The following is a 25,414-nucleotide window of genomic DNA, read 5'->3' on the forward strand; positions in this document are numbered from 1 at the left end:
AAAAAAAAAAAAAAAAAAAAAGAGATGAGCCAGCTTTCTCCTAAGGCAGTAAACCAAGCTGAATTCTGCCAAGTGTGTTTTTGTGGTTTGAGGTCTGGAGGTCTTTGCTGTGAGATGCTGGACATCATTGGTGCTGTCCAGCGTGACATTTTAGGAAAGTACCTGGGATAAGCCTCGAGTGTGTTTCTTTTATTTTTAAAAATAATGTCCATGATCTCTGCAAGTAGGGTCCCTGATGTTAATGGCTGATTTTAAGTTTCCTTAATATGCAGTGTGGACCTTTGACTTGTGGAAACTACTTTGAAAACTACCAAGGAAAGCAAAGAAGGTCTTTGCTAAGTTGCTTGGATGATACTCCTGGTTTAAAATGTGTTGTTTGTTTTTCGTTAAGTATTACTAATTTTCTAACCCCTCTTTAAAGGAAGAAGTTACTTAGAAGTTGAGTGCTTTGTGGGGAAGGAGAGGTTCTGGGAATGTGGTAAACAAGTCACTGCGGAGCAGGCCAGGTGGAGCAGGCCAGGTGGAGCAGCCTTGCAGCCGTCTGGTTCTCTGGAAGACTGAAGCTTTGGAAAGTGTGAAGGTTGTGGCGTGAACCGGAATGACCAGAATGAAAAAGCTAGCCGTTAGGTTCAGCACAGCTCTGGGTGTGTCTGGGTGTGAGCGGGGAGGACCCATCCTGGTGTGGGCAGAGGGGCCTGGGTGGGGTAAAAGGGACAGAAGGAAGCCTTGCGTTTGCTTCTTCGGGGCCTGTTTGGCTGATGTGGACTTTTGTGGGGACTCTGCAGTGAGCACCAGGCCTGTGACTTTGGACTCTGCATGGATAGCCCTTTGTATTTTTCCGCCCCCAGTCTGCAGGTGGCCATTGTGTTTTATGTTAAATACCACACATTTTATATTCAGTCTGTTCCTCTGGTGAACCCTGATACAGAAGTGGGGACAGGTGATTTTTAGCCGTAAAAATTGTATTGAAGAGATTCGGGAAGAGCCAATGATCTCCATGTTCACCTTAACATTTGTGAGTGGAAAAAAAGAAGTGAATAAGAATTCCTTTTTTAACATGCTATGTTGGTTACATTATGGTGGATAGTTTCATTTATCTAAATAGGTGTTTATGCATGTGTGTCTGTATTTTTCTCTTCCTAAATTTAAAAGGGAAGTAGAAAGTCTTGCAAGAATGAAATAAAATGAGATTTGAGAACAGGCCCAGGTGATACGAGTGCTGTTTGCTATTGTCACTGGCTTCCTTGTATCATTGTGGGGAGCATATTTTCCTCTCTGGGTTTTAGTTTGGTCCACAGTTGAATGACTACAGCGCTTATGGTTATGGGTGAGCCCTGAGTGAGGTGTGAGGAGTGACCACCACATGGCGTGAGGGCCAGGGGACACCATATTCCCCTCATGCCCCCATGCGATACAGACGAGGCTCAGGTCCACAGAGCGAGTTCCGCGTGCATCCAGTTTGCCACATGACCCGGGGTGCACCGTTAAATTTGTTTCTCTTTAACATGCCATTCTTACCGTGTACGTATCATTTTGTTTGGCTGTGGTTGCTAATGTTGGTGGTGGAATCATAGTGTTTCTGTTGGCTGAATTTCTAATTCTGTTTACTTTTTGGCTCATCCATGGCAGGGCCTGTTGCACTATTGGATTTTGGCTTCCCTCAGCTCCCCTGCGCTGCTGGCCCTGGGCCTCCTTTTCATTCTGGCACCATGGATGTGTGTGCCATCGGTCTGCCCAGCCTGCTCTCCGCCCAGTGTTCTTTTTCTTCCCCTGGTTTTTCAAAATGACCAAGTTTGTATTTCAAGTGTGTGAGAATGCTTTAGAACATCTGTAGAGTAGAGATGGGCTGACATTTTGAATCCTAACAACTGTCATACAGTTATGTTTGAGGTTTCTGCCTGTTCTTTACTCCTTTAGCACACACCTAGTGGTGTTAGTGATCAGTGAGCGGTTATTAAGAATGTTAATATGCACAGCCCTGCCCGGATCTTATATCCAGCAGTTTAACAAGACCTTGTGAAACGTTCTGTTTCTGAGAGGCAGAATTTCACAGTATATTAATTGTCATCTTGTAGGAGTCCGAATCTAAGACAAACATGAATATAGACTTCAAGGACACAGACGCAGAGCGAGTGGAAGTGCCCCCGTGCCACGGTCTCAGTGTGCAGCCCGCCTCTAAGACTCGTTACTGAAGGCCCGATTCCCAGTGCAGCAGTGTCTGGAAGTGGGGCCTGGACGGCTGGTTGATCGTGGTGAATCCACTCCTGAGTTTATAGCTGAATGGACTGTGAGAAGACAGGGACTAGTTGAAGAGAGGGAGCCTTGGGTGTGACTTTAGGGACTGTACTTTGTTGCCAGCCCCTTCTTCCCTGGCACATGCCTTCTCTGTCCCTGTCTCCCTGCTTCCTGGTGGCCATGAGGTGAGCAGCTCTCCTCCGCCACACCCTTCCACCATGGTGTTTCTGCCTTGCACGGGCAGTGGAGCCGGCTGACCTCAGGCTGACACCTATGAAGCTGTAAACCAGAATGAACCTTTGCTCCTTGAGTTTTGTTCTCAAGTATTTTGTCGCAGCGACAGAAAAGCCGAACAGCACGGTGTGTAGACGCGCTCCCACTTGTGGCCTTCCCTCCTGTCTGGACTGTCTCTGAGGGGTTCGATGTCACCTCTTCTCCACACTGCCCAGAATCCCTGCTGGGCACTTGTGCCCCTGGTCGGGATAGGAGACATCTGACTGAAGTGGCAGTGGCAGTTGCCGAGCAAGCATCTGTGTAGTGTCTGTCATAGGTTTGTCCTACGTTCTCAGCTGTTCTGTAGAAATACACAGGAGAGGGCACAGTAATGGCCCAGGGATCTTGAGTCTTGTGGAGCAGAACTTAGCTTCCTCTGTAGCCGCTGTGGATCTGCAGCAGTTGAAGCTCAGTGCGGGGACACGGGGTGACCAGCGGGCTACTTAGGGGTCCCTTCCTGGCGGCTGCTCGTGTGGGCAAGGACCTAGCGTTCCTGAGCCTGGCCTGGCTGACTTCCTCCCCAGGCCTGCAGCGCTGTTCTCCAGACTTGGGTGTGTTAACATCCTTTCTGATGAAGTACTCTTCTGTGTAACTTCACCAGAGTACATTTTGTGACACTCGGAGCTGAGGATCTGAAGAGGATGGTCAGATAAACAATTGGCCATTGTGGAGGGACACAGAGCCCCACAGGAAGAGTGGGATGGTCGGGACAAACTCAGATTGAGCAGAGATTTCCTGAGGCGACATCTAGCCAGAAAGACCAGCCTGGATTCTCTCAGAGGAGTTTGGGAGGTGGGGGCTGAAGGTTAGAGGATTTAAGAAGAAAGCAAACAAGGGCTGGGGATTTAGCTCAGCGGTTCGGTGGCCTGCCTTGCAAGTGCAAGGAGCTGAGTTCAATCCCCAGTACCAGGAAAAAGAAAAAAAGCAAACGAAATGTTTAGTTTTGCTTTATAGAAATTAACTTTTGTAACTGGTACATAAAGACAAAAATTATAATGTCGGGCGTGGTGGCGCATGCCTGTAATCCCAGCACTCGGGAGGCTGAGGCAGGAGGATCAGTGTGAGTTCGAGACCAGCCTGGGCTACATAGTGAGTTCAAGGTTAGTCTCAACTACTTAGTGAGAGAGGGTCTCACTAAAAACCAAATTAAAATAAAATAAAACCAAGGAAAAACCACAAAAAACCCAAAATCATACCTATTAATGATGATAATCTATATGACGTTTCTTTTTTTGCTTTTGTACTGGGGATCAAACTCAGGCCGTTGCGCTTGCAAGGCATCGTGGTGCCGCTAAGCTAAATCTCCATCCCTGTTAGTTCTTTTTTATATTGCATTTTGATACGTGTGTACATCGGGCTAAACATATTCTCAGTCATTTACCACTTATTTATGATAAAAAATTCAAAATCCTTTCTTGGGATTGCAACAAACTGAAAATCTGTACAGCAAAGAAAATCGTGAAGGTGAAGAGACAATCTACAGAATGGAAGAAAAGATTTGCAAACTGCACATATGACAAGGAGTCACTCTAGCATGTGTAAGGAACGCTAGAAATTTAACAGCAGAAAACTAAAGACTTACTTAAAAATAGAACTATATAGACATTTCTTGATAGAAGACACAGAGATGGCCAACAGGCAAATGGAACCCCCCCATATTACTTATCGGGGAAAGGCAGATGAAAACCACACTGAGGTGCTGCCTAAGCAGTCAGAATGGCCGTGATGCAAAAGAGGAAAGGTAAAAAATGCTGCCGGCGGCCAGGAGTGGTGGTGCCCATCTGTAATCCCAGTTCCCGGAAGGCTGAGGCAAGAGGATTGTCTGTGAATTCAAGTGGTTCCTAGTGATATCTAGTCCACCCTGAAATCCATGATGGACCCTGTTCAAACAAGCAACCTCCCCCCAAAACAACAAAAATCCAGAATAAGAAAACCAAAGTTCCGGCAAGGAAGTGGAGAAGGGCATCTCTGCCATGGGAGGTGGGTGGGGGGCTAAAGGCACCCACTCTGTGGAAAGTGGTTGGAGATTTCTCAGAACAGCATGAAAATGGAAGCAGCACATGATCCAGTATTTATCCAGAGGAGCTGGACTCAGCGTGCTGAGCAGATACCTGCACCCCATGTTCACTACAGCCCAGAAACGGAGACAGCCTCTGCGCCCCTCGTCTGAGGGCAGGTAAAATGTGGTACAGACACAGGGGAGCACTATTTGGCCATAAGGAGAGTGAAATCCTGTGCTTTGCAGCAACACGGATGGGGCTGGAGACCCTCCTGTTAAGTGAGATAAGGCGGGCACCGAGACCCACGAAGCACATGGTTGCCTTCCGTGTGAGACCCGAAAGGTTGGTCTGGTACCAGTGGAGAGAGAACGAGGACTCCGGAGACGGAGAGCAGTGCACCCTGCTCCTCACGTCACCTCACAGGACAGAGCAGCTGCCCGGGTGGGTCACTGTGCATGGAGACGCATACTCTGTGTCTCTGCAAGCTAGCGGAGAGGGTCTGCGCTGATTTCACCCTTGTGACTGATAAAGGTTTGAGGCCTTTTGTGCTCAAGGTCCTCTGAGGAGCTGGATGTTGTGATTTCTTGAATCAGCACAGCTTTTTATACAGTGAAGAGGAGGAGGGTCTGAAGTGAGAAGAGGGACGAGGAGATAACGTACCCTTGCACCGTGGATGGGAGCGTCTTCCTGTTCCGGCGGAAGAGACACATGAAATGCTGCTCAGCAGCTGAGTGATTTGGGGGCCAAAAACAAAAAAGACTGAGGACAAGTCCATGAATTTTAATTTTTGCTGTGTATGTCACTTGGCTTTTAAAGTGATTTAGAATACAGTGAGAGTAAACAACCTATCCCAGCTTTTTGTGGCGTTTCTTAAACATCAGCAACGCAAAGCAGAACTAAATTTCTTGCATGAAAGTCTCCTCTTCAAGCTGGGTGTGGTTGTGCACGCTTGCAACCCCAGCTCTAGGAGGCTGAGGCAGGACCGCCAGATTCAAGCAAACAGACAGGTGATTCAGTGTGAAGGTTCTGGACTCGATCTTCAGCACAACTAAGGAAATGTTCAGAAATTTTCAGAAATGGGTAGATTGCTGTGAGCTGTGTTTGTGCGCTGCCGCGCATCTGTATTTTGCAGTCTCCCTGGTGTTGGGAAGACCCGGGTGGAGCTGGGCGCGTGGAGCTGGACCCTGGCTCCCATGCTCACAGCCTCTCCGGCCCAGCTGGCCTCCCCTCCTCACCTTGCAGAGACGTCCCTGTCTATTCTCTGGGAACCCAGGGTCGTTTGCCTCCATTTCCTCTGTTCCCTTGGATCCCGCCTCCCATTGTGCTTGGGGTGGACCCAAGCCGCTGTGTCTTCTCAGCTCAGTGTGGGACAGCAGCTGCTGCTCCAGCTATGACATTCATTTCCGGTCCAGCGCAGCCCTTCTGAGCGGGGTGTGGTCAGTGCTTTCCAGCGATAAGGGAGATGTGACCCCTGATGCCTCCGGCCTCGCGCCCGCCCCTGCAGTCCTTGTCCCCGTTTCCTCCTTTGCAGGGCTGGGGACGGCACCTCGGCCCTGCGCGTGGAGGCCAGGGCTATGTCTCCGCTCCTGTCCAGGCCTCCTCCCTGCTGTCTCTGTGGCCCATGCGGAGGTTGCAGTCAGCGTCGGGTTAGCTTTCTCCAGCCAGGCTTTCGGTGCAAATGAAATCTGTCCTTGGCTCCTGGGAACTTGCCCGCTGCAGTCTGCCACCCTCAGCGCCATCGCTTTACGTGCTTTCCTTTGTACAAGATGGGTCTGCTTGGCAGAGATACAGTGAATCCGAGGAGTGGGTTTTCTCTGCCATCTGTTTGGGGAAATGAATCTTGTTTGTGTCTTTCTTTCATTCGCTTATTTCTGTTATCACCAGATCTTCGCTTACTGCGTCTGTAAATGATCTTCATTGGCTTTGAGGGTCATTGCTGTTTGGCGGTGGAGTTCCCAGCTGGCATCACGCTATCCACTTTAATAAGGGTGCAGTTTCCTAGGCAGCTGACTCATGAGCAGCACCCAAGGCCTGTCACCCGGCCGCGACTGTGGGACAGCTCTTGCACCTGCGCAGCTTGTCCCTGCGGAGGTGGGATGCCAAGACCAGGTTCCTCCTCCAGCTGCTCTGCCTTTGGAGCCACAGGCAAGTCACCCTGCCTGGACTGTGTCCCTTGTTCCTAAGAGGGGAGTCACGTTTTGCCTGCTTTTGTCACCAGCCTGTCGTGACAGCTGTATCCTGTGCTGCCCAGGGTGGCCCCAGGCTCACCCGTGCTGCTTCTGGCTTCCTTTGCAGAAAAGATCTTGAGCCACCTTTGATGGCATCCTCACGACACTGCGTTCTCTCAGGAATGCTCCCCCATCCTCCACAGCCCACCCAACTCCCAGTTCCTGTGTCTTTCTCATTCACAGCAGCCTCCCAGGAGCCTCTGGTCCTGCGTCACCTTCGTGTCACACTGTTGAGCTCTGTGTGCCACATGTGTGTTCCGTGTTCTTAACGGATTAACATGGAGGGCGAGGGTCCTGCACCGCAACTCTTCCCGTGCTACACAGTGGGTCCACCTGGTGTGGAACGGAGTTGCTGGATGTGTAGGAGCTCAAGCTTGGTGGAAGCGCCCAGGGAACCCAGGGGTGGGCTTGCGGGTGCTCGGGAGCGGGGCATAGTGTGGGCACGTGGATTCTGTCCTGGCACAGGTGCCCTTCATCACGTGGGCTCTGGGGGAGCGTGGAGTGGGCATCAGAGTGAGAGGACTGAAATGGGCCTCACAGTGGGTCTTCCCTGCCCTCCTCCAGCAGGGCGTCTCAGGGGAAGTGTCCACAGTGCAGAGCCCAGCCTCACTCTCAGCATCCACCTGGATCCCAGGGGTCTTGGGGCCCCAGGGTCTGTGTTCTGATAAGTGTGCCCAGCAGTTCTTATACAGACGGCCCATGAGGTTCATTTTGCATAAGTTCCGAACTGTCCCTGGGAACTTCCTAAGTGCGGACCTAGAAAACCTGCCCGGAGGTGCGTTGGTCCTGGCTAGGGCTGTTGGGAAGGTTCAGGGGCTCCCGCAGGCCTGAGCTGGTGAGCCGGGAGGAGAGTGTGTCACGCCAGGGGCAGACACGACCTTAGGGGGAGTTGCAGGGTTGGTGTTTTCAGGAGCCTCCACTGGCATGGGCTTCCCAGCAGTTTCTAAAGCAGGGTTGTATGTGTGACCATGCCAGTGTGCAGGGCAGGCACGCTGTCTTGTTGATAAAGTGATTTAACTGTTTGTCTAGAACTGGTTTCTTTTTTTTCCCCAAGGAACCATTCAAGTCCACATTTTTTCCTGACCTAATTAAATCTTCTGGTGTCCTCCTGGGTTTTACTTTTTAGTTCTAAAGTTAGCAATATATAAAAATGAAGTAGAATGAAGGTCTTTATTGAGAGTTATTAGCAATGGTGCCACCCTGCGCTTTTCTGGTGTTAAGGTCACATCTGCATTTCTGTGGTAAAGATCTCGCTGAAATTTATAGGGCTCATGGGCAAAACTCAGACTGATGCAACTTGGTTTTCGCTCAAAGCCCCAGAACTTTCACGTCAGCCAAGTGTACTGCTGAAGAGTGGTGAACACTCCCTTGTTCTCCCCAGATCCAGGGCGTCTGCTGACCCTGGCAGATTTGGTCCGACACACGGGAGGTGGCAGCTGTAGCAGAGGGGCCCCGTGCTCAGATAGCCCCAGCAGCACCTGGGGTTCCCTGGCAGCGGGTACCTTCAGCGGGGCCCTACACAGCTCCCACAGCTCCACATCTGACCATTGGCTTAAACATTCCAGAAATGGAGCTCATCTGTGAGGCTGTGTCTGGAGAGCTTGTAACCCATGAAGGGTTACTGTTCCATAAGCCCAGTCAATAGCATGTTGCACTGAAAGGGTTTCATCTCTGTTCAGGAGTACTAGCACTAGGTTAGACACTGTAAACGCAAGCGTCCAACATGGCACAGGGCAACTGTAAGCTTACATAAAGAGCATCCTGATGAAAAGGTCCAGGCCACACGTAATCAAGTGTAACATTACTTCTCTTATGTGAAGCCGTTCCCCCTCACTTTACAGTTGTCAGACGTCCTTAAGTAACTGCTGTCAAAGAAGAAGTACCTAAGAGCCATGCGCTTGCGGGTGTTCATGAGCTCCTGCACACGGCAGGTCGACATGAGTCCCTTTTGTGGTGGATATGCTTTGAGAACTGGTGGTATGGATCCATTTTCAGATAGTGTTGGTTTTTTTTTGAGTTTGGGTTTCCGGTGTGTTTGCTGAGGAGGAGGAAGTGTAACTATGTTCCAGTACCTTCTGAAGTTAGGAAGCAGATGCCGAGGAGGGCCGGGGTCTAGGAGGGCCCCGCCGAAGGGCCAGTAGGGGGCCTTCCGTGGTCCTGTCACATAGGGCTCCTCAGTCATTTGGGTTGCCTGTGTCTGGAATGGGCACCTTACTGTCCTGGCCACACAGGCCTGAGAGCATGGGTGCCTCTTCCTGGCCCTGGGGTCTTTGCATTTCCGTAGAGTGGGAGCCCAGCCAGCCCCGAAGGGAGCTTCAGGCAGGGCAGTCTCTCCGCCTCCTCCCGAGCCTTTGCTTCTTGATTGAACACTGATCTCAGCCACCCTTTGTGCTGTGTTATTTATCATTATTCATTTAATTTTTATATTGTAATAATTCTCCCCAATGATACACCTGCACTTTATGTTAACACCTCCTTCATGTTATGATAAAGAATTATTACCTCTGAGAGAAGAGATGATAAATAAGAGCACGTGTTTTTAGATGTAAGTAACAGGTGATCTAGATGGTAGTCACCAAATATTGTTGAATAAAGACTTTGTGGCCCAGTCCTTTTGTTGCCGATGGACTCCCTCAGCATTTAAAGTACATGAGCCTGGTGCAGTGGCACGCGCCCGTGGTTCCAGCTGAAGAGGCTGAAGGAGGAGGATCGCTTGAGCCCAGGAGTTTGAGACCAAACTGGGCAACACAGCAAGATCCTGTGCCCACTCCCCAGTGAGTAAATAAAAAGTAACTGAGTATGTGAAATGGGAGCGGGGTGTAGATGGCCCACAGGGGGTTCACTTTCATGTTCAGAAGGGATCTGAGAGTTCTGAGGATTGTAGTTGTTTCATAGATAGGCACTGGACCAAGAAGAAAGCAACATTTGCTTATTTGGCAGATGAGAAGTGGATAGGTCGGTGAGCAGGTAGGAGGATGGAGTGTATTGATTTATGTGCATGTATACAAAGTCATCCGTGAAGCTGGACTATTATAAATGGAAAGATGTGAAAGCTTTTAGCTGGGAGGATGGACTCGTCTCGGGCGGCCCGCTGGCTGGGGTCCTCTCGTCCCTTCACACCTCCACTCGGCCAGCCGGTGGCTTCGCGCACAGCCACACTCGGGCAGGTACAGGACTGGGCCGTGGCCTCTTGCCTCCTGCCTGGCCTGCTCCCTCAAATCTGGAAGAATCTGTGCTGAAGCCTAAGCAGAACATGGAGGAGAAGCTCATTTAGAACCGGGAAGACACTCAGTTCTGCTGCCCTGAGACGGGTTCTTAGTTCCCTATGTTTTAGCAACAAAATGATCATGGAAAATGACTGGAGGGAAAGCTGATTGACAGGTTTTTGTGTTTTGTAGGTATTGCTCTGAGCTTGGAGAATTTTGCATGCAATCCACCTCTCTCATTTGAAAAATTATACAACAAATTATTTTTTCTCAAAGCGTCCTTTCTTTATAGCCTGAACACTGAAATTTGATATTGAGTATTGACTACTCTTATGGTTCATAATCTTGAAAGCTGTATAATACGTAGTCATTGACATTCTTGTCCTGTTTAAAGCCTCAAACCTAGCACCGGAACCGAGGTGTGGAGCCGAGCTCCGGTGTGAGCCAGTGCCGCCTCCGTCCTCGCTTCGGTGCGGCTTCTGCTGTTTGCCAAGCTGCAGCCAGCCATGCAGTTCTCACGATGGCAGCCGGGGTGTCTTCCTGTGCTCTGTCTAGGTGCTGACTCTGGTTTCCTTTCAGTCTGCACCAGTTAGGAAAGGAGACCCTCGGCAGGAGTTTCTGTTGTTGCTCTCCGCCCCACAGCAGTCTTTGTACCTCTCCTCTTTAACGTCTTTGTCCCTCCAGCAGTCCTCACGGAGACAGGACTGCTTTCTCATTCTCTGTCTGTTCCTCCAGCCCCGTGCTTGACACAGTGCCTGGCGCTGAGGTCCTTGGGGAGGAGATGGAATCTGAGAGGGAGAAGGAGGCTGTCAAGGCAGGCGTTAAAGGCTCCGTCTCTGGAATCCCGATTCCATCCTCTGGCTGCAGCCGGTGCTCTGGGTCTGACTGGTGCCCGAGAGCTTTGAGTGGAGTCTGGCTGGGTTGGGGAGCCTTCAGCAGGTGAGGACCGAATGAGAAGTCACTGGGATGAGTGCGCAGAGAGCTGGGAACGGCCAGAGTGTAGAGCGCAGGGGAAGCAGCGGCGACAAGAGTGGTACAGAGGTGGAAGGGAGAGGAAAGGAGCAACGTTGCCTGCTTCCCCTCCGAGTGAGGCGCTCATGAATGGATTTCAGTGCGGGAGGGCATTTCCCAGCATGGACAGTGTGTTTATAAAGTCATCCTGCTCAGAGTGGGGACACCTGGGGGGACAGGTCACAGGGAATGGCCCAGATCAAGTGGGGACGTGAGCTGAAGCTCTCACCCTGCTGTGGGGCAGAGAGGAAATGGATGGCTACCGCACGAAGGAAGTAGTTGGACAGAAGATGCTGGGCGGAGTGTTAGGTGACTCTGCCACAGAGGCAGTTCAGATGGAGAAGTAGCTATTCCTGTACTGTTCTCCTGTTTCACCCCACACGAACCAAACGTAGCTGTGACTGACTTTGATGTTCATCACTTTTCATCCGTGACCGCACTTTTCCATGCACCAGGTGCCCCCTTCGCCTTTTCACAGGGACATGGATATTATTATATATTCATCCCATGGGTGTGAAGCCTCAGAGATTGGCCCACGGGCAAAATTATCCCTGAGAATCCTTCAGGGGACATGTGGTTTGAAGACCTGTGTGGTGCTTCTCAGTAACTTCTGGGGCCACACCGAGACCCCTTTGGCCCTGGGGTAGACCAGTCCTTGCTTGTTTGAGCTCTGGATTGAGTGATGTGGAGTCGGGATCTATGTTTCAGTAAAATTTTAAATCTGTAGGCATAAGACCCCATGCTGACCCCTGTGCAGAGTCACCCTGAGGAAGACAGGATGGAGGAACAGAGACCCGGTCCCACGTCCTGGTTGAAGGCATATAGCTTCAATCCACCTTTGATCTCTGATACAGCTGATCTCCAATACAGCAGGGAAGGCACACAGAACGGGCCGACCCAGGGCTGACTGCATCCTGGTCTCTGACCCCGATCCCACAGTCAGCTGTACACGCTACCTGATGTGTGAGCCGCCCTACCAGTGATGGGAGATTAGGGTGTTGCCCAACCAGGAGGGTGTGCAAAATTGTTTACTTTTCCCTTACAGTGTGATTCTCCCTGGTGAATGGAATGGGAAGAAAAAAATGCTCATTGAGAAGTGCGTATTTAGCGGAGCCCAGGTTAGTCCACACTCAGTGGACAGAACTGGCCGCTGCTGTGAGCCGAGCTGCCCAGGTCTGGCCACCATGTCAAGCCATGAGTGGAGGCTTCATTTTGTCAGCTGTCCTGCAGCATGAGTCTCTGCTGGGAAAACTATGGGGATCACATCCGTGAGTGCTATTACAGGCGCGAGTGCTGCTGGGAACTAAATGAAATTCTGCTTCCTATTAATTTCCTGGGCATCTGACCAGTAACCAGAGTCATTTCCTGCAGAGTGCATCTCTTCTTGTTGAGCAAGTCCTCTTAGGAGAAGAATGACAGGGCCTCTTAGCAGCACATTAGAGCAAGAATTTCACTATCTCAGTCCACGCGTGACATATTGTCCTTCGCCCTGAGAGTGGTTTATGACTAAGTTATCAGGCTGTTTAGAGCAGCAGCCTCCAAGAAGCTTTCTTCATTCCCTTTCTGAGGAATGCACCATATCCACCGACGTATGGAAGAAACTATTTGAACCTTGATGTGTACATATATTTTTAGTAATACCTTAAGCCATCCGTTCTGTACATGCTTGTCATCATCTGTGTATGTAGAGTACAGCATATCTGTGATTTATACATAGAGGATGGTTGTACCTTTTTTAAAAAAAAAACATTGTGTTGAGCATATTTGAAACTACTATCTGGAGCACTCTTTCTAAAATAGGTCAATGATTAGGTTATTCTGGGACCTTCTTTTTTTTTGAAAGCCACAGATTGCTAGGCCTGCTCCCAGAAGATTTCACTGAAATAGGCCGGCCCACAATAGTGGTTACCACACATCAGCTCAGACAGTGGCCTGTATCTGAATCTCCTGGAGCAAAAGGTGCAGGCCCTGCCGCAGAGTTTCAGATTCAGTTCTAGGTGGGGCCTGGGAGGCTGCATTTATAATGAGGTCCTGGGTGGCCCAGGGACCCTTTGAGAATCACTGCTTCATTACCGGGTGTGACTGAGGACACAAGCAACTGACTGCGGAGGTCAGCTGGTAAATAGTTATGCATTGTCTTCTGCCTAGGAGAATTTTGACGGGTGCTCCATTGTTTTCATTTCTGCATCCCATTTCTAGGATGGGACAGACAACTGAGTTTTACACTATAATACATTTTTCTGATTTCTAGAGCAGAAGAGCCATCAGTGTTTTATTCAGGTAGATTCAGATTTACACAGGGAATTCACGTAAGTGGTTTAATTAAACCCAAATACAGCTCTATTAGGTTCTTATTTGCATATGGAAAAATAGAGATGGTCAAGTCCCTAACATTTGGGCTGCATCTGTACAATATTTAGGGGTAGGAAGAGCACTATGACCCATTAAAAAAAGATTTTAAGAAAAATACATGACTTTGTCACAATCCAGCCTTTTTAAAAATCAGGAATCCAGAGACTGAGAGGAAATGAAATAAGCAGTAAGTGTAATAAACCATAGAAACCTTGAGAACAATCCAGCTCTTTTCCTTAGTATTACTTAAGACACATCCACCGGCAAATAGCACTTTTTACACTGGAGCCATCACATTGCCAGTTAAACGCCTGTGGATGTGTAAAAACTGCTTGCTAGATTAAATTAGGGAGGAGAGCATTTCTGTGATGCTCACGTCTGATGCTCTCAGCATCACCGCACACTCAGAGTGAAGAGGCATTGTATACTATACTTTTATTGTTTGGCAGGCAATTAAATGTTGATGTCAGTGTGATTTACAGGAAGAAAGTGGAGCTAGGTGTGTTGGCATAGATTTTTCCTTTAACTCTTAGAACAATTATGTCTGTTACCGCTCGCTTTCTGTTTATCCTTTGAATTGTGCAGCTTATAGGCGTTTATCTTACACAGCTTTTAAATGTGAAGTAAATGGCCAAGACCACCTGAGATTTCATGTATTTTAGGAAAATAGAATGCAAAACATTAATTCGTCTGGGTGGTACTTGAGCACTCTTCTTTGGTCTGTGCTCTCCATGGACAGACCCATTTAATACTTTACGCATTTGATAAAAGATGCCTTAAATGGGGTCATTCTGAATTTAGAACAAATGAGAAGAGTGTTCCAGAAAACTCCACAAGGAGTACTGCAGTCTTTTATAAAATAGCTTTAGATGGACTATGATTACAGCAATGATTGCTAGAATGTATAAGTCAATTTAACCTGTTCAAGAAGAACAGTTCAAAATATGTGTTCATCGCACAAGTTTATGAAATTAACATTTAATTGTGCTTTGCTGACTTTTAGAAGAGCACATTCATTATGATGCAGGTCATCTCACAACAGTTGAGCTATCGTTTGCTTACTCTGCAGAGGCAGGTGACAGTGTAGAGCCTGGAAAGAGCATGACGCTGGGTGCAGGACGCGGTGGAACTGTTAGCTGTGCACTGGAACTGGGGGCCAGATATTTGGCCACTCCAGACTGCTGTTTGCAGACGTGGGGATGTATTGATCAGGATCTAATCAGTAAACAACCTGATAACTTGGATAGGGAATATTTAATATAAGAAAAAGTGAACTGTCCTGGGGGATTGGAATAGGAGAAATCGGTAGAGCAGATTAAGGACAGCGCTGAAGAACGAAGGAAGAGCGGCTGTGTGGAGCAGTGCTGCCCCGGGTAGACACTGGGCCAACCTCCAGAGCTGGGACCTGGGGGAGGGACAGCGGTACAGGGGACAGCAGGACCAGGTGGAGCCAGGCCCCGCGCAGGCCCTGCTGAGCTCAGCAAGCCTGCTGCTTCTCCTGTGGGATTTCCCTGCACCCTCTATCAGGGAAACCTAACTTTGTATCCACCAGAAGAGGAAATGCAAGGAAAGGAACTGGACATGTTTTTGAGGGGAAAGCTATGAAAGGTAGTCAGAGCTGAGAGGTGTAACACTTGGTCACTGGTGCAGGGACGTGGATGCTTGCTGCTAGGTTTTTAAAGAAAACCAAAGAAGTTAATGCCTGTGAATTCTTGCATGGTTTTTGTCATGGAATTAGTTCTTTGAATCAGCCATACAGAGACAGAAGTTTTACACTGGTTGTGAGGGATAAATTCAATAGTGTTGCAGTATTGTCCCTTAGATTTAGTGGCTGGTGCCTGGTCCACCTTGAGGAAATGTAGATCAGGGATCCCAAGTCCCTGCATGTTCTGTTAGGAACAGAGCCACACAGTTGGGAAGGAGGGTGGTGGCAAGCAAACCAGCAAAGCTGTATTTGCATTTACAGCCGCTCCCCTCACTGGCATCCCCACCTGACCTGAGATCAGCAAAGCATTGGATTCTCATAGGAGTGCAAACCCTCCTGTGACCTGCATATGCAGGGATCTAGGTTGATCCTTATGAGACTAATGCCTGACTATCTGAGGTGGGGCTGCGGTGGTGATGCTAGAGCCACGGAGCAGCTTTGAATACAGATTAAGACAGCAGAGAGGTCCAGCTGCACAGAAACCATCAAAAATCAACTGCTTGTGGACTCATGGTCAAAACCCTATCAGTGTGAGGCAAGTGACAATTAAGCTACACCTGGTGGCAAACTCTTAAGTTGGAATTCAACACCTGTTTTGGTCCACAGGTGGGCACCTAATCTTTTATCACTTCTATCACTGCCTAAGTCCACAGTACATACAATGCATTTGAATCACCCCAAGACCATCCCCCATGGAAAATTGTCCTCCATAAAACTAGTTCCTGGTGCCAAAAAGATTGAAGACCACTGTAGTAGGTCTCAAGTTGCTTTATGACTCCCTTAGAAGTGTGCTCACATAGTGAGCACTGATTAATAACTCAAGCTGCGTACACAATTCTAGGTAATGGCTCTCACTACAGACTCTAGAAACTGCAGGGGAAACTTTTGAAGGCCCCTGAAACCAATTTAGCTGGTGTAGAGTTACCTTTTACAAAACCAAGTAGAACAGAATGAAAAATATTCACATATCTTAAGAGACATGTTTGGTTTGTAATATGACCTGGGTCAAGATGGCATGACATGTTGTCACAATCAAAAACACACTGCTAAGATCTTTTAAGTGGTAGACTCCAACCCTTGTCACTTTGTCTTCACTCTAGGTCTGAATTTTGTTAGGACCTAAAATGCTCCTGAGGAATATTGCCTTTGGTGTTTTCATGTTGTTCTTGATCATTTGAATCATTTCTGTTGCTGCAAAGAAAGTAGAAAGATACCTTCCCTCCACTGTATAACTGACAATATTTTCATAAATCAAGAGCGACCTTTACAGACAACTAGCCTTGCTGTCTAATTATTATTACCAGGATAAAAAAAGTGTGGAAGCCATAATTTGTAGAGACTTCAATAATACTTAACAGACTTACAGTTTTTAACCATAATAAAAAGTGAACAATATTCCAATGATGTGGTTGCATTTGCAGTTGCTTTGTTTTGGGATTTACCAGGATTCAGCTTGCTGTTTTGTGGGTCTTTATGAAGATTGTTTAGGTGAAGATTGTTTACATTATACTTCCTTAAAAAAATTTCCAGGCACAGTTACACCTGGATTCTACACAGAATTTGGGGGAATTCATTTGTCCATTCTTTTCAGAAGCATTTGTTAGGTGCCTGCCATGTTCTAGCCCTAGGAAATTCCAAGGTGACTAAGATGCAGTTAGACTCAATGTTGCTATACAACACAATTCATACCCTTTCTGGGGGCTTTGAGAAACCTGTTCTAGGGTGTTTAATTCTGGAACTTGTACACTTTGAAACTACATAAAGCTACTTTGAAAACCAGAAGCTTAATTGCCTTTTTAATTGGTTATCTAAATTCTGAGTAGTTCCCTTTAATCTCATCGTATTTTAGCTTAGAAACCATATTTGTTAATTTGGGAGTCTCAGCGATAAAGATCATTGTGCAGGGTTATGGTTACATCCTAGGGCAGGAGGGAATTCATAGTTGATCACATTTTCAGGGGCTCTGTAATCATGCATGAGTCCAGAAAGAGCCATATTGTACATTTTATGCTTCCTTTCAAGTGATAAAACAGATGTGTGTAATGGGATAGTCTGTCCTCATCAGCCCCGGGCTTGCTTTTGGCCTCTCACACCCTTGCCATGACTTGCTTCAACCTTCAGTGCCAACAGTCACTTTGGAAACCAGATCCATGGCCACCTTACATTATTCTAGGCACACACATCCCTATTTCTTGCTGTTTAAGGTTGCGCTGTAGGACTTTCAACACAGAGCTATCTGTGTTTCCACCGGGTCCCCTTTTCTGTCAAAATTGATGATTATTTCATTCTTTTTGACTGTTATTAGGGCTACTGCTGTTCAGGCTCATTCCTTCAGTACCAAAGCTATTCTCTACATTAAAATTAGTGTTTGCAACTAGGGAAAATACTTCTCATTAATGTTTGCATAGTCTTCTGGCATTTCCTGTCCCACATTAGAAGATTGTTAGCATTATCCAATGAATCCGCTTTGCTTCTGAACTTATTAAGAGGAACAGGGAAATATGAATGAGTGATTGCTGTCCAGGTGAAATGTTGAGTTTAATGCTGTACCTTTTATAGGCAGTTTTCTGTTCCCAGAGGAAGGTGTAGTTGAGACCAGACTGTTCCAAGTGTTACAAGAGACATAGTTTTGATTTTACTCTCCTTCTGGGGCTAACAACTAAGACAAGGGTGGAAACCTGGCTGAGACTGTTTAGAACAGTCCATGCTCCTTGACTCTGTGCTGGTTAATATTTATCAGCACTTTGGAGGCACGTGCAGATTGACTAGACCCCTTCTGAAATGCTTGGGAACAAAAATGCTTTGGGCCTCTGATTTGTTTGGATTTTGGAACATCTGTGCTTAAAGAGAGGGTGGAGGGCAGGACCAGGAGTATCCGGGCTCCAGCTCGGGGTGCTGTCCTCTTGGACCAGTGCTCAGAACATCTGTCAGGGAGGATGGTGACAGGTCTGCCCACCTGGTAGGCGGAAGTGAGAGCAGCAAAGAATGTTTGCCCAGTCTAGTGAAGACTTTGGACATGGCCGCCCTTTCCAGATCAGCTTTCCTGTGCAAGAGTCGAGAGATTTACCATTTCTTCTCAGGATGGAAATCGGATGAAAGGCTATACATCTGAAGATAGAGCTTGGGCCTTTTGGAGAGGGATTTTCTACACGCAAGGTGCTCTTCTCAAAATTCTCAGGGCCTTGCATCTTCAGAAACTGTCTGGAAGGGAGCAGAGTTGACAAAATCTGGGTGAAGTTGGATCAAGTGACCCCACTCCTATTTTTCCTCAGGAGGGTGTTCAGGGCTCTTTTACTTACCTTTGTTTTGTGGTGCTGGGTGTGGAACCTGGGGCTTTATACATGCTAGGCAGGAACCCTACCACTGAGGCATATGCTCAGCCCATGTTCAGTTATCTGCCACCAGAGACAGTGTAAGAGTATTCTTAAATTCGTGCTTTCTTGCACCAAATCCTTAATTGTCTGGCAATTATTAATATTTTGAATTGACATGGTGAATATTTAATATGTATCATATATTATTAAAACTAATATGCAGTAGGTTATATAGTGTCTGTTATGCATTGTATAATGCATAGTAGAATTTTCATAATCATTAATGTGATCAATGTAACTCACTTTCTCCATGTAAAACACTTTGGGGAAGTTCTGATACTATAATAATTCTAAGACATTTTAAAGGATCTGGGGGTGGAACCTAAAATCGTCTGTGGATGTTCTGAGTGCTGTTGGTCTGAAACAGCTGTGTTAATATGCATATGCTTTATTCTGTTATTTTAAAAAGCTTTCATTCCTAGTACCAAAATTAAGCAGCTATTTATCCCATGTTTGGTCTTGAAATTAATTTTGTCTTTAAAATGTGTATGGACTCTAAAGTGAATTTATACTTTCTTAATTTCTTTTTGGTAGTGGGGATCAAAATCACAACCTTGCACTTGTGAGGCAGGCGGTAAATCCCTGGCCCAGTACTTTCTTAATTTTGAGACTCTAAATTTCCCAGTTATTAAAGTGAAGCCTGTTTTTATGTTAGATTTAGACTAGCCTTTTGAATAATATTTTGTATGCTACGTCCATAGTTCCCACTGTTTCTTGTCCTTGACTACTGTGCTCATATTGTGGTGAAAGTGTTGCTTTTTAAATTATTTTTGGATGAATCATAACTTTTCCTATTGGAAATATATGGAATAACATAAGGGTCTATTGAAGTCTTGACTGCAAGGTGAATTTTCCATCTAGAAAATGTTTTCTACCAACATTAATTTCCTTTTGGGAAACGACATCGTGCAGCAGTGTGGGCATGGCTGGTACTCGTGGACACTTGGCACGGGCATGCGTGGTAAGGGTCAGCTCCATAGCTCCTGAGCACCAAGGTCAGAGCCCTGGTCATCTGGCATGGATCGGTGTTCGCATCCTGCAGTTAGCACAGCTGCGCCCGAGGTCCGCTGTCATTCACGTCGCCTTTCTTTGTTGCACTGTGTAGGTGGCTGCCTCTTTGATGAGCCCTACAGCACATGTGGATATAGCCAAGCTGAGGACGATGACTTCAACTGGGAGCAGGTGAACACCTTGGGCAAGCTGACCCCTGACCCGTGGATGCCTTCAGGTCTGCTTTCAGCTTTCAGTTCTCTTTTCCAAATGAAGCGCACAAGTATCTCAGTGAAAGGAAGTGTTCGCTGGAGGTTGGGAGTGGGGGAAGGTGCTGATCCTGGAGCGTGACACCCAGCTGCTGGTTAGCTGGCGAGGAGGGACTGTTGGGAGGAATGGCTGCCGGAGTTGAGCTTTGCATCCCCCCTTTAAAGTTGAATCACAGTTGCTGGGGATTTAGCTCAGGGGTTCTGCCTGCCTCACAAGCGCAAGGACCCAAGTTCAATCCCTGGTACCACATACATACATACATACATAGTTTAATCACAGTTTACTTCCTTTATCTTTGGGTACACCTTAGCGGGAATATAGGCATTGCCCTATCACCCCTTTCCAGCTGATACGGGAAGTGGATGGATGTGTTTTCTGGCCAGTGTTTCACACATCTGGAACTACAGTGTGAAAATCCAGATAATGGTCTCCAGCTGTCACAGATTGGAGACTGTGGAGGGAGGGGCGTACTTTGTTCCTGAGAAGTCTGGGGTCTTAGAAGCTTTCCAAAGAAACAATGGTGATGCGTAGATGGGGCTTAGAGTTTCCGCTGAGTAAAAGATGTGTATTTTGCAAATACCAGCAAGAACTCAAGTTCTCTTGGTAGGAAGAGCAGGAGGATGGAGACTAGAGACCTCTTGCCCTGCCCTGGGCCACTTTGCAGGCTGTGACTGGGGCATCCCTTCACAATTTCACATTTGCAGGTGGATGTGCAGCCCAAATGGGTAAAACGTTTATTCTGATTGGGTTTCAGGTGCAATGAACGCAGTGTGCTTTTTAATGAATGTAAATCTTTTCATAAATGCACCTATAGTAACTGCAGTAATTACATTTAGTAATAATTAAGCTTGTAAAAGTAGCTTTGGAAATCGAGGGAGGGAGGGTGTGGTGCTCTTCTTATGAAGCTTTATCACAACGTCCACCACATTCCTAGCTCACTTTCTCCTTATAGTTTGAAAGAAAGGAGCACCAAGCCTTTCACACTGTGGCTTCCCATCTGCTGGGTGGGTGCTAGACTTAGTCCTGGTAGATGGCGTTACCCAGCACTCGTTGCTGCTTCATGGTCTTCTTGTAGGGTGAGAATTTGTGATTCTTTTTTTCCTCCTTGTGGTGCTGAGGATTGGAGTCAGGGCCTGGTGCATACTAGACAAGTGCTCTGCCATGAGCTAAGTCCCCAGCTGCCAGATGTGTAATTTTTCACATCAGGTAGTTGATTGCATCATTGTAGCCCTTGAGATTAAAGCCTGATTTGGAAAAATTCACCATATAATAGAAGCATGAAAACTGCAGCATCTCCAGCCGCTGATGGTGATTTTGCTTTTACTCACAAGATAACCTAACCTCCCTGGAAAGACACCACAGCGACTTTTCCTGGCCCCATTTTGTCCCTTCCTTCCCTCCCATGCCCCAAACTTCTACCTCTGGCTGTGCTTCCCCAAATTGCTGGGGGGGGGTAGTTTGGGCGTGAGAGTGGAAGTGTGGAAGGAGGAGGTGGTGTTTTCTTTACCTTCTGCCCGTGCTTGTGTGTGGGGTGCAGGTGAGGCTTCTGAACATTGATCACATTCAGTTTTTGCTAAAACATAGAATCCCAAATACTGACATTTCTTTTTGCAATTCATTAAGCAAACCTTAGTCACTATAGTTTTCTTGAACTGTAGCATAAACTAAACACGATAGTTACCTACACGGGGAAAAAGTTATAAAATTCATAAGGCTGTCTATAGTTACACGTGTGGTGGTCTGGAAGCCCGCGGGGGCAGTTTTCCTAGCGTAAGCCCACTGGGTTGTAACAGGAAGCGGAATTGTGCACAGGGACCCACGCACAGCTACACCCTCTGCGTAGAGTTGTCAGCAGTGAGCTTCCTCCTCTTGTAAGCTGACATCTACAGGTGGAGCATCCCTTGTCTGAAAATCTGAATCAGAAAGGAGCCAAAACCTGAAAGTTTTCGCGTGACCTGACCCTGCAGGTGGGCATTTCTGCACCTGACCTCAGGTGCTAGACAGGCCGCAGTCACAGTGCAAGTGCACTGAGAAAAGGGTTGAATATTTAAGGTGTATGGGTAAATGGATTTTGTGTTTCGATTTAGAATTTCTTGATGAGACCAAGATCTTTCATTGGGTATATCTTAGTACTCCAGAATACAAGAAAATCGGGAATTTCACGTAGCAGGCCAGAGATGTTCTTCCTTGTCCTATCTGAGATATGTACAAGGGTTGTAAAACCCAGTGGCCATGTAGACAGCCCTGAGTTTTCCATAGTGTTTAGTTTCAAGGCATTTTTCTCCTCCTCTTTTCTGCCCTCTCAGCCTCTCCTCCTTGTCCATTAATATGTCCATTGTGATCGATTGTGTTAATATGTGCAGTGTGTTTCAAAAACACGTTCCAAAGCTACTCCTCTCCTGAATTTTCAACAAGCTGAATTTTCCAGTTTCCCAGGGTACATGGGTGGTGACATCAGCTCCCACCCATAGCTCTGCAGGTCCGTGTGTTTAAGCCTTCATTTCCAGTAGTATTGGATTCGCCCTCCCTTGTGTCCCCCAAGTGCAGACCAGGGATTGGCAGACAGAGGCCTGTAGACCACAGCCAACCTGCTGCCAGTTTTGTGTGGCTTCCAAGTTGCTAATAGTGCTGATGTTTTTAAATGATGAAAAAGAATAATAGACACATTTTGGGACATGTGCAATTCAAGTTTCTGTGTTGTTCGTAAATAGTTTTACAAGCACACAGCAGCGCTCACAGGTTTAGACACCGCCTGCGGCAGATCAGGCTGCTGAGCAGAGCCGAGGGATTGGGACAGAGGTTGGTCATCAGATTTCCTGGCTCCTCCCTAGTGAATTCTGTGACTTCTGTCTCGCATCATATTGGCATCAGCAAAACATTGCTGTCTGGGGCTCTTGTATAGTTTTCTGAATCCACATGAAGTCATTAATATACAAGCATTCTTTTATATTTTCTTTGGTTTTTCCAAACACTGGGTTATTAGAATCAAAGAAAATAAAAAAGATTAGGAATTTTCTCTTCCTCTTAGGTTTGCGTGTGCTGAAAAAGCATTGCAGTTGTCACTCTTGTTTAGTACCCAGGCTTTGTGGCCCTAGTGTGATCCTAGTAAGTAAAGAACCCATCAGATTCGCTTTAAAAATGGTGACGGAGACTAAAGTTTTCACCGAAGTTTTAGCTTTTTACCTTTCCCATGCCCTTTTTGAAGTCATTGTTCCTGTGTTTTATATCGAATGCTGCTGAACTTGTTTCCTAAAAATTTAAACCTGCTGTGGAGCTTTGTAACTGAACTGGTAGCTGCTCTCAGGCAGTGATGCTAGCTCTGAAAGGCATATTTAAGATGCATAAGTACCGAATGCCATTTAAGTATTTGTGTTTAAAGTCAAGATCTGTGTAACAGGAGATTAGACTTTTGTAGCTAGAGCTGAACTATATTAGTTTTCCAGTTGTGAAACTTCTAAGCCAGCCAACCCGTGTCCCTCCCTCCCTCCCCAGGGCCTTCACACTGAGCTGCATCTTAAACCTTTTTTTTTTTCTTTTTTAATTTCTTACTTTAATTGTCCAAGCTGGGCTTGAATTTGTAGTCCTCCTGCCTCAGCTTTCCAAAGTGCTAGGATTATAGGGGAGCACTACCACGCTGGCTCTAGTCTGTTTTTTATTGCCAAGTTCCAAGTTAACTTCAGTTGATTTTCTCCATTAGCAGTGGGGAAGACTTGTAAGCTTCATCGCAAAGGCTCCTACCCTGAGCACAGAAATCCACATTGAGGATCGCTTTGTGAGCACTGCTGCATTTCCGCGCTGGATGCTACAGCAGGCTGCGTGGGGTCCCTTGGCTTATGCATTGTCTCCGAGGTGACCTACAGTGTGAAAATGCGTGTCTACTTTGACAACGGCTGATGCAGCTATATTTTGTTACTTGTAGTATTTGCTCCTCACCTGTCCCATTCTATAGAATTGATGTTTAAAAAGTTCCATAGCTTATATATAAAAAAGGCAAACCTGGTCCATAAAACGGAAACTGAATTAAATAATAAACTTGTCCATTGTCTTAAAAATGTAAAGGTCGCTTGTAGCATAGCTGTTTCACACTGACAGAGGTGATATTTATGTGCCACATTGCTCTTTTATGGTGTCTGATCTCTAAAAACACTGCCGTGAAGTGAATTTGGGTCCTGATGCGGGCAAAGAGAAGTCTCTCAGTCCCTACGCTGGTTGCGTGGCTGCAGGTCTGGGAAGCTCACGCTGCTTTCCCAGGCATGGGAAGTTGCTCATCTTCAGGGCCCTACTGTGACCAAGGACTGAGTCATGTCCCGGGTGCTCAGTGACAGGCAGTAAGACAAGTGCCAGCCGGACAGACCGGCCCTGCACACGCGTGGCGTGAGGATGGCGATGACCCAGGAAATGGAAGAATGACCACGTGGAGGCTTAGCTCAGCTGCACATTTGGGAAACATGGTAGATGACAGCACAGTAGCTGGAGTTTTCCCTTCATCTGCGTGTGTCAGGCTTTCCTTGTGATTGGGAAGGCTTCCCTGGTTATTCACGCTTCAGGGCTCACACTGGATTTAGAGAGTAATGAAGAGAGAGAGACTCTGAGCGTGAAAAGATTTTTTTCCACCTTAAATTTCAGCATGTATCCAGAGAGAAACATTTCTGGCACAGAATATCCAGACAGTTGTCTAATTATCTCATTCATTCTTCAATCAGTCAACGCTCTGCAAATATTTATTAAACACCTGCTATGTGCCAGGCATTGTTATAGATGCTTGGAATTCCTTGCTGGTGAAACAAATAAGATGCCTTCCCTGGGGCACCTCTAGCCTCACTCAGTCTGATTTGATTGTTCCTGGATGGGTAAAAGATCATGCGGTGTAAACTGTGTTGGCCTTCTTTTATTAATGAGGTGGTGAATATTTAAAAGGTAATCCAATATGCAGTTCCTCAGACTTTGCAAACAAAAGCATCAGATTTAGCTTTCCTACCTGCTTCAGAACGCAAATGCAGGTCAGGAAAAGCCCGGACCATGAACAAGAGGCAGAGCAGCACTTTGTGACCAGTCTACCCTAGAAGGCCAGGTGATACTGCAGCAGAAGTGACGCTCTGGGCAGGTTTGGCGTCTTTGCTTCAAATCATTGGGTCCTCATGACCCTTCTGAGAGCTTGGGTGGCATTATCCATGTTTTACACCCATGGTGCGCAAAGTTCACAGAAAAAATTTGCCCCGGGCTCATCAGTGAGAAAACCAGCCTTCCTTGTGGTCTTCTGGAGCCCTCGGGTGCCTTCGCAGGTGCGCACATGCGGTGGGCGGTGGAGAGGTTGCCGGAAGTCCCTCCTCCCAGCGTTCTCTGCCAGGACCCTCTCACACGAACACCCTGAGCCCACTCAGCTCAGCTGCCTCTCCACACCTTCGTGCCACTGGTGGACCACGGCTGAGTCCCTGTTCTGAGCCCCTCACTTGTAAGGCATCAGTAATGCAGTCCGCCCTCCACTCCCCAAGGTTCCACATCCACTGAGTCTACCCACTGCGTTCGGCTGGTGCGAAAGTCTTCACCGAGCTCGCAGTCTGCTTCCTTGCCATCCGCCCCTGAACAGCGTGACAAGCTTTGCATAATCCTCGCTTTGCGCTGATGATGGTAATCATCTAGCAGTGGTTGAAAGTGCACAGGAGAATAAAGAAGGGCTGGGGATTTGGCTCAGTGGTTCCACCACCTGCCTCGCAAGCTCCGAGGACCTGAGTTCGATCCCCGGTACCAAAAACAAAAAAAAAAAAAACAC

At 47.2% G+C, this 25,414-nt stretch overlaps 1 protein-coding gene across 8 annotated transcripts in view; it reads left to right on the top strand.

Annotated features, from left to right (window-relative positions):
• Positions 1–25,414, top strand: part of Ptprm (protein tyrosine phosphatase receptor type M) — a 608,602-nt gene that overhangs the window by 108,492 nt on the left and 474,696 nt on the right. For all 8 annotated transcript variants that reach the window (XM_033757448.1, XM_033757447.1, XM_033757449.1 and 5 more), the window contains exon 2: positions 19,490–19,612. In XM_033757448.1, coding sequence (XP_033613339.1) covers positions 19,490–19,612 — 123 coding nt within the window. The remainder of the gene's footprint in view (positions 1–19,489; positions 19,613–25,414) is intronic.

The sequence above is a fragment of the Fukomys damarensis genome, unplaced genomic scaffold (genome assembly GCF_012274545.1).
Source record: "Fukomys damarensis isolate Sample0158 unplaced genomic scaffold, DMR_v1.0_HiC HiC_scaffold_30, whole genome shotgun sequence".
Classification (NCBI taxonomy): Eukaryota; Metazoa; Chordata; class Mammalia; order Rodentia; family Bathyergidae; genus Fukomys; species Fukomys damarensis.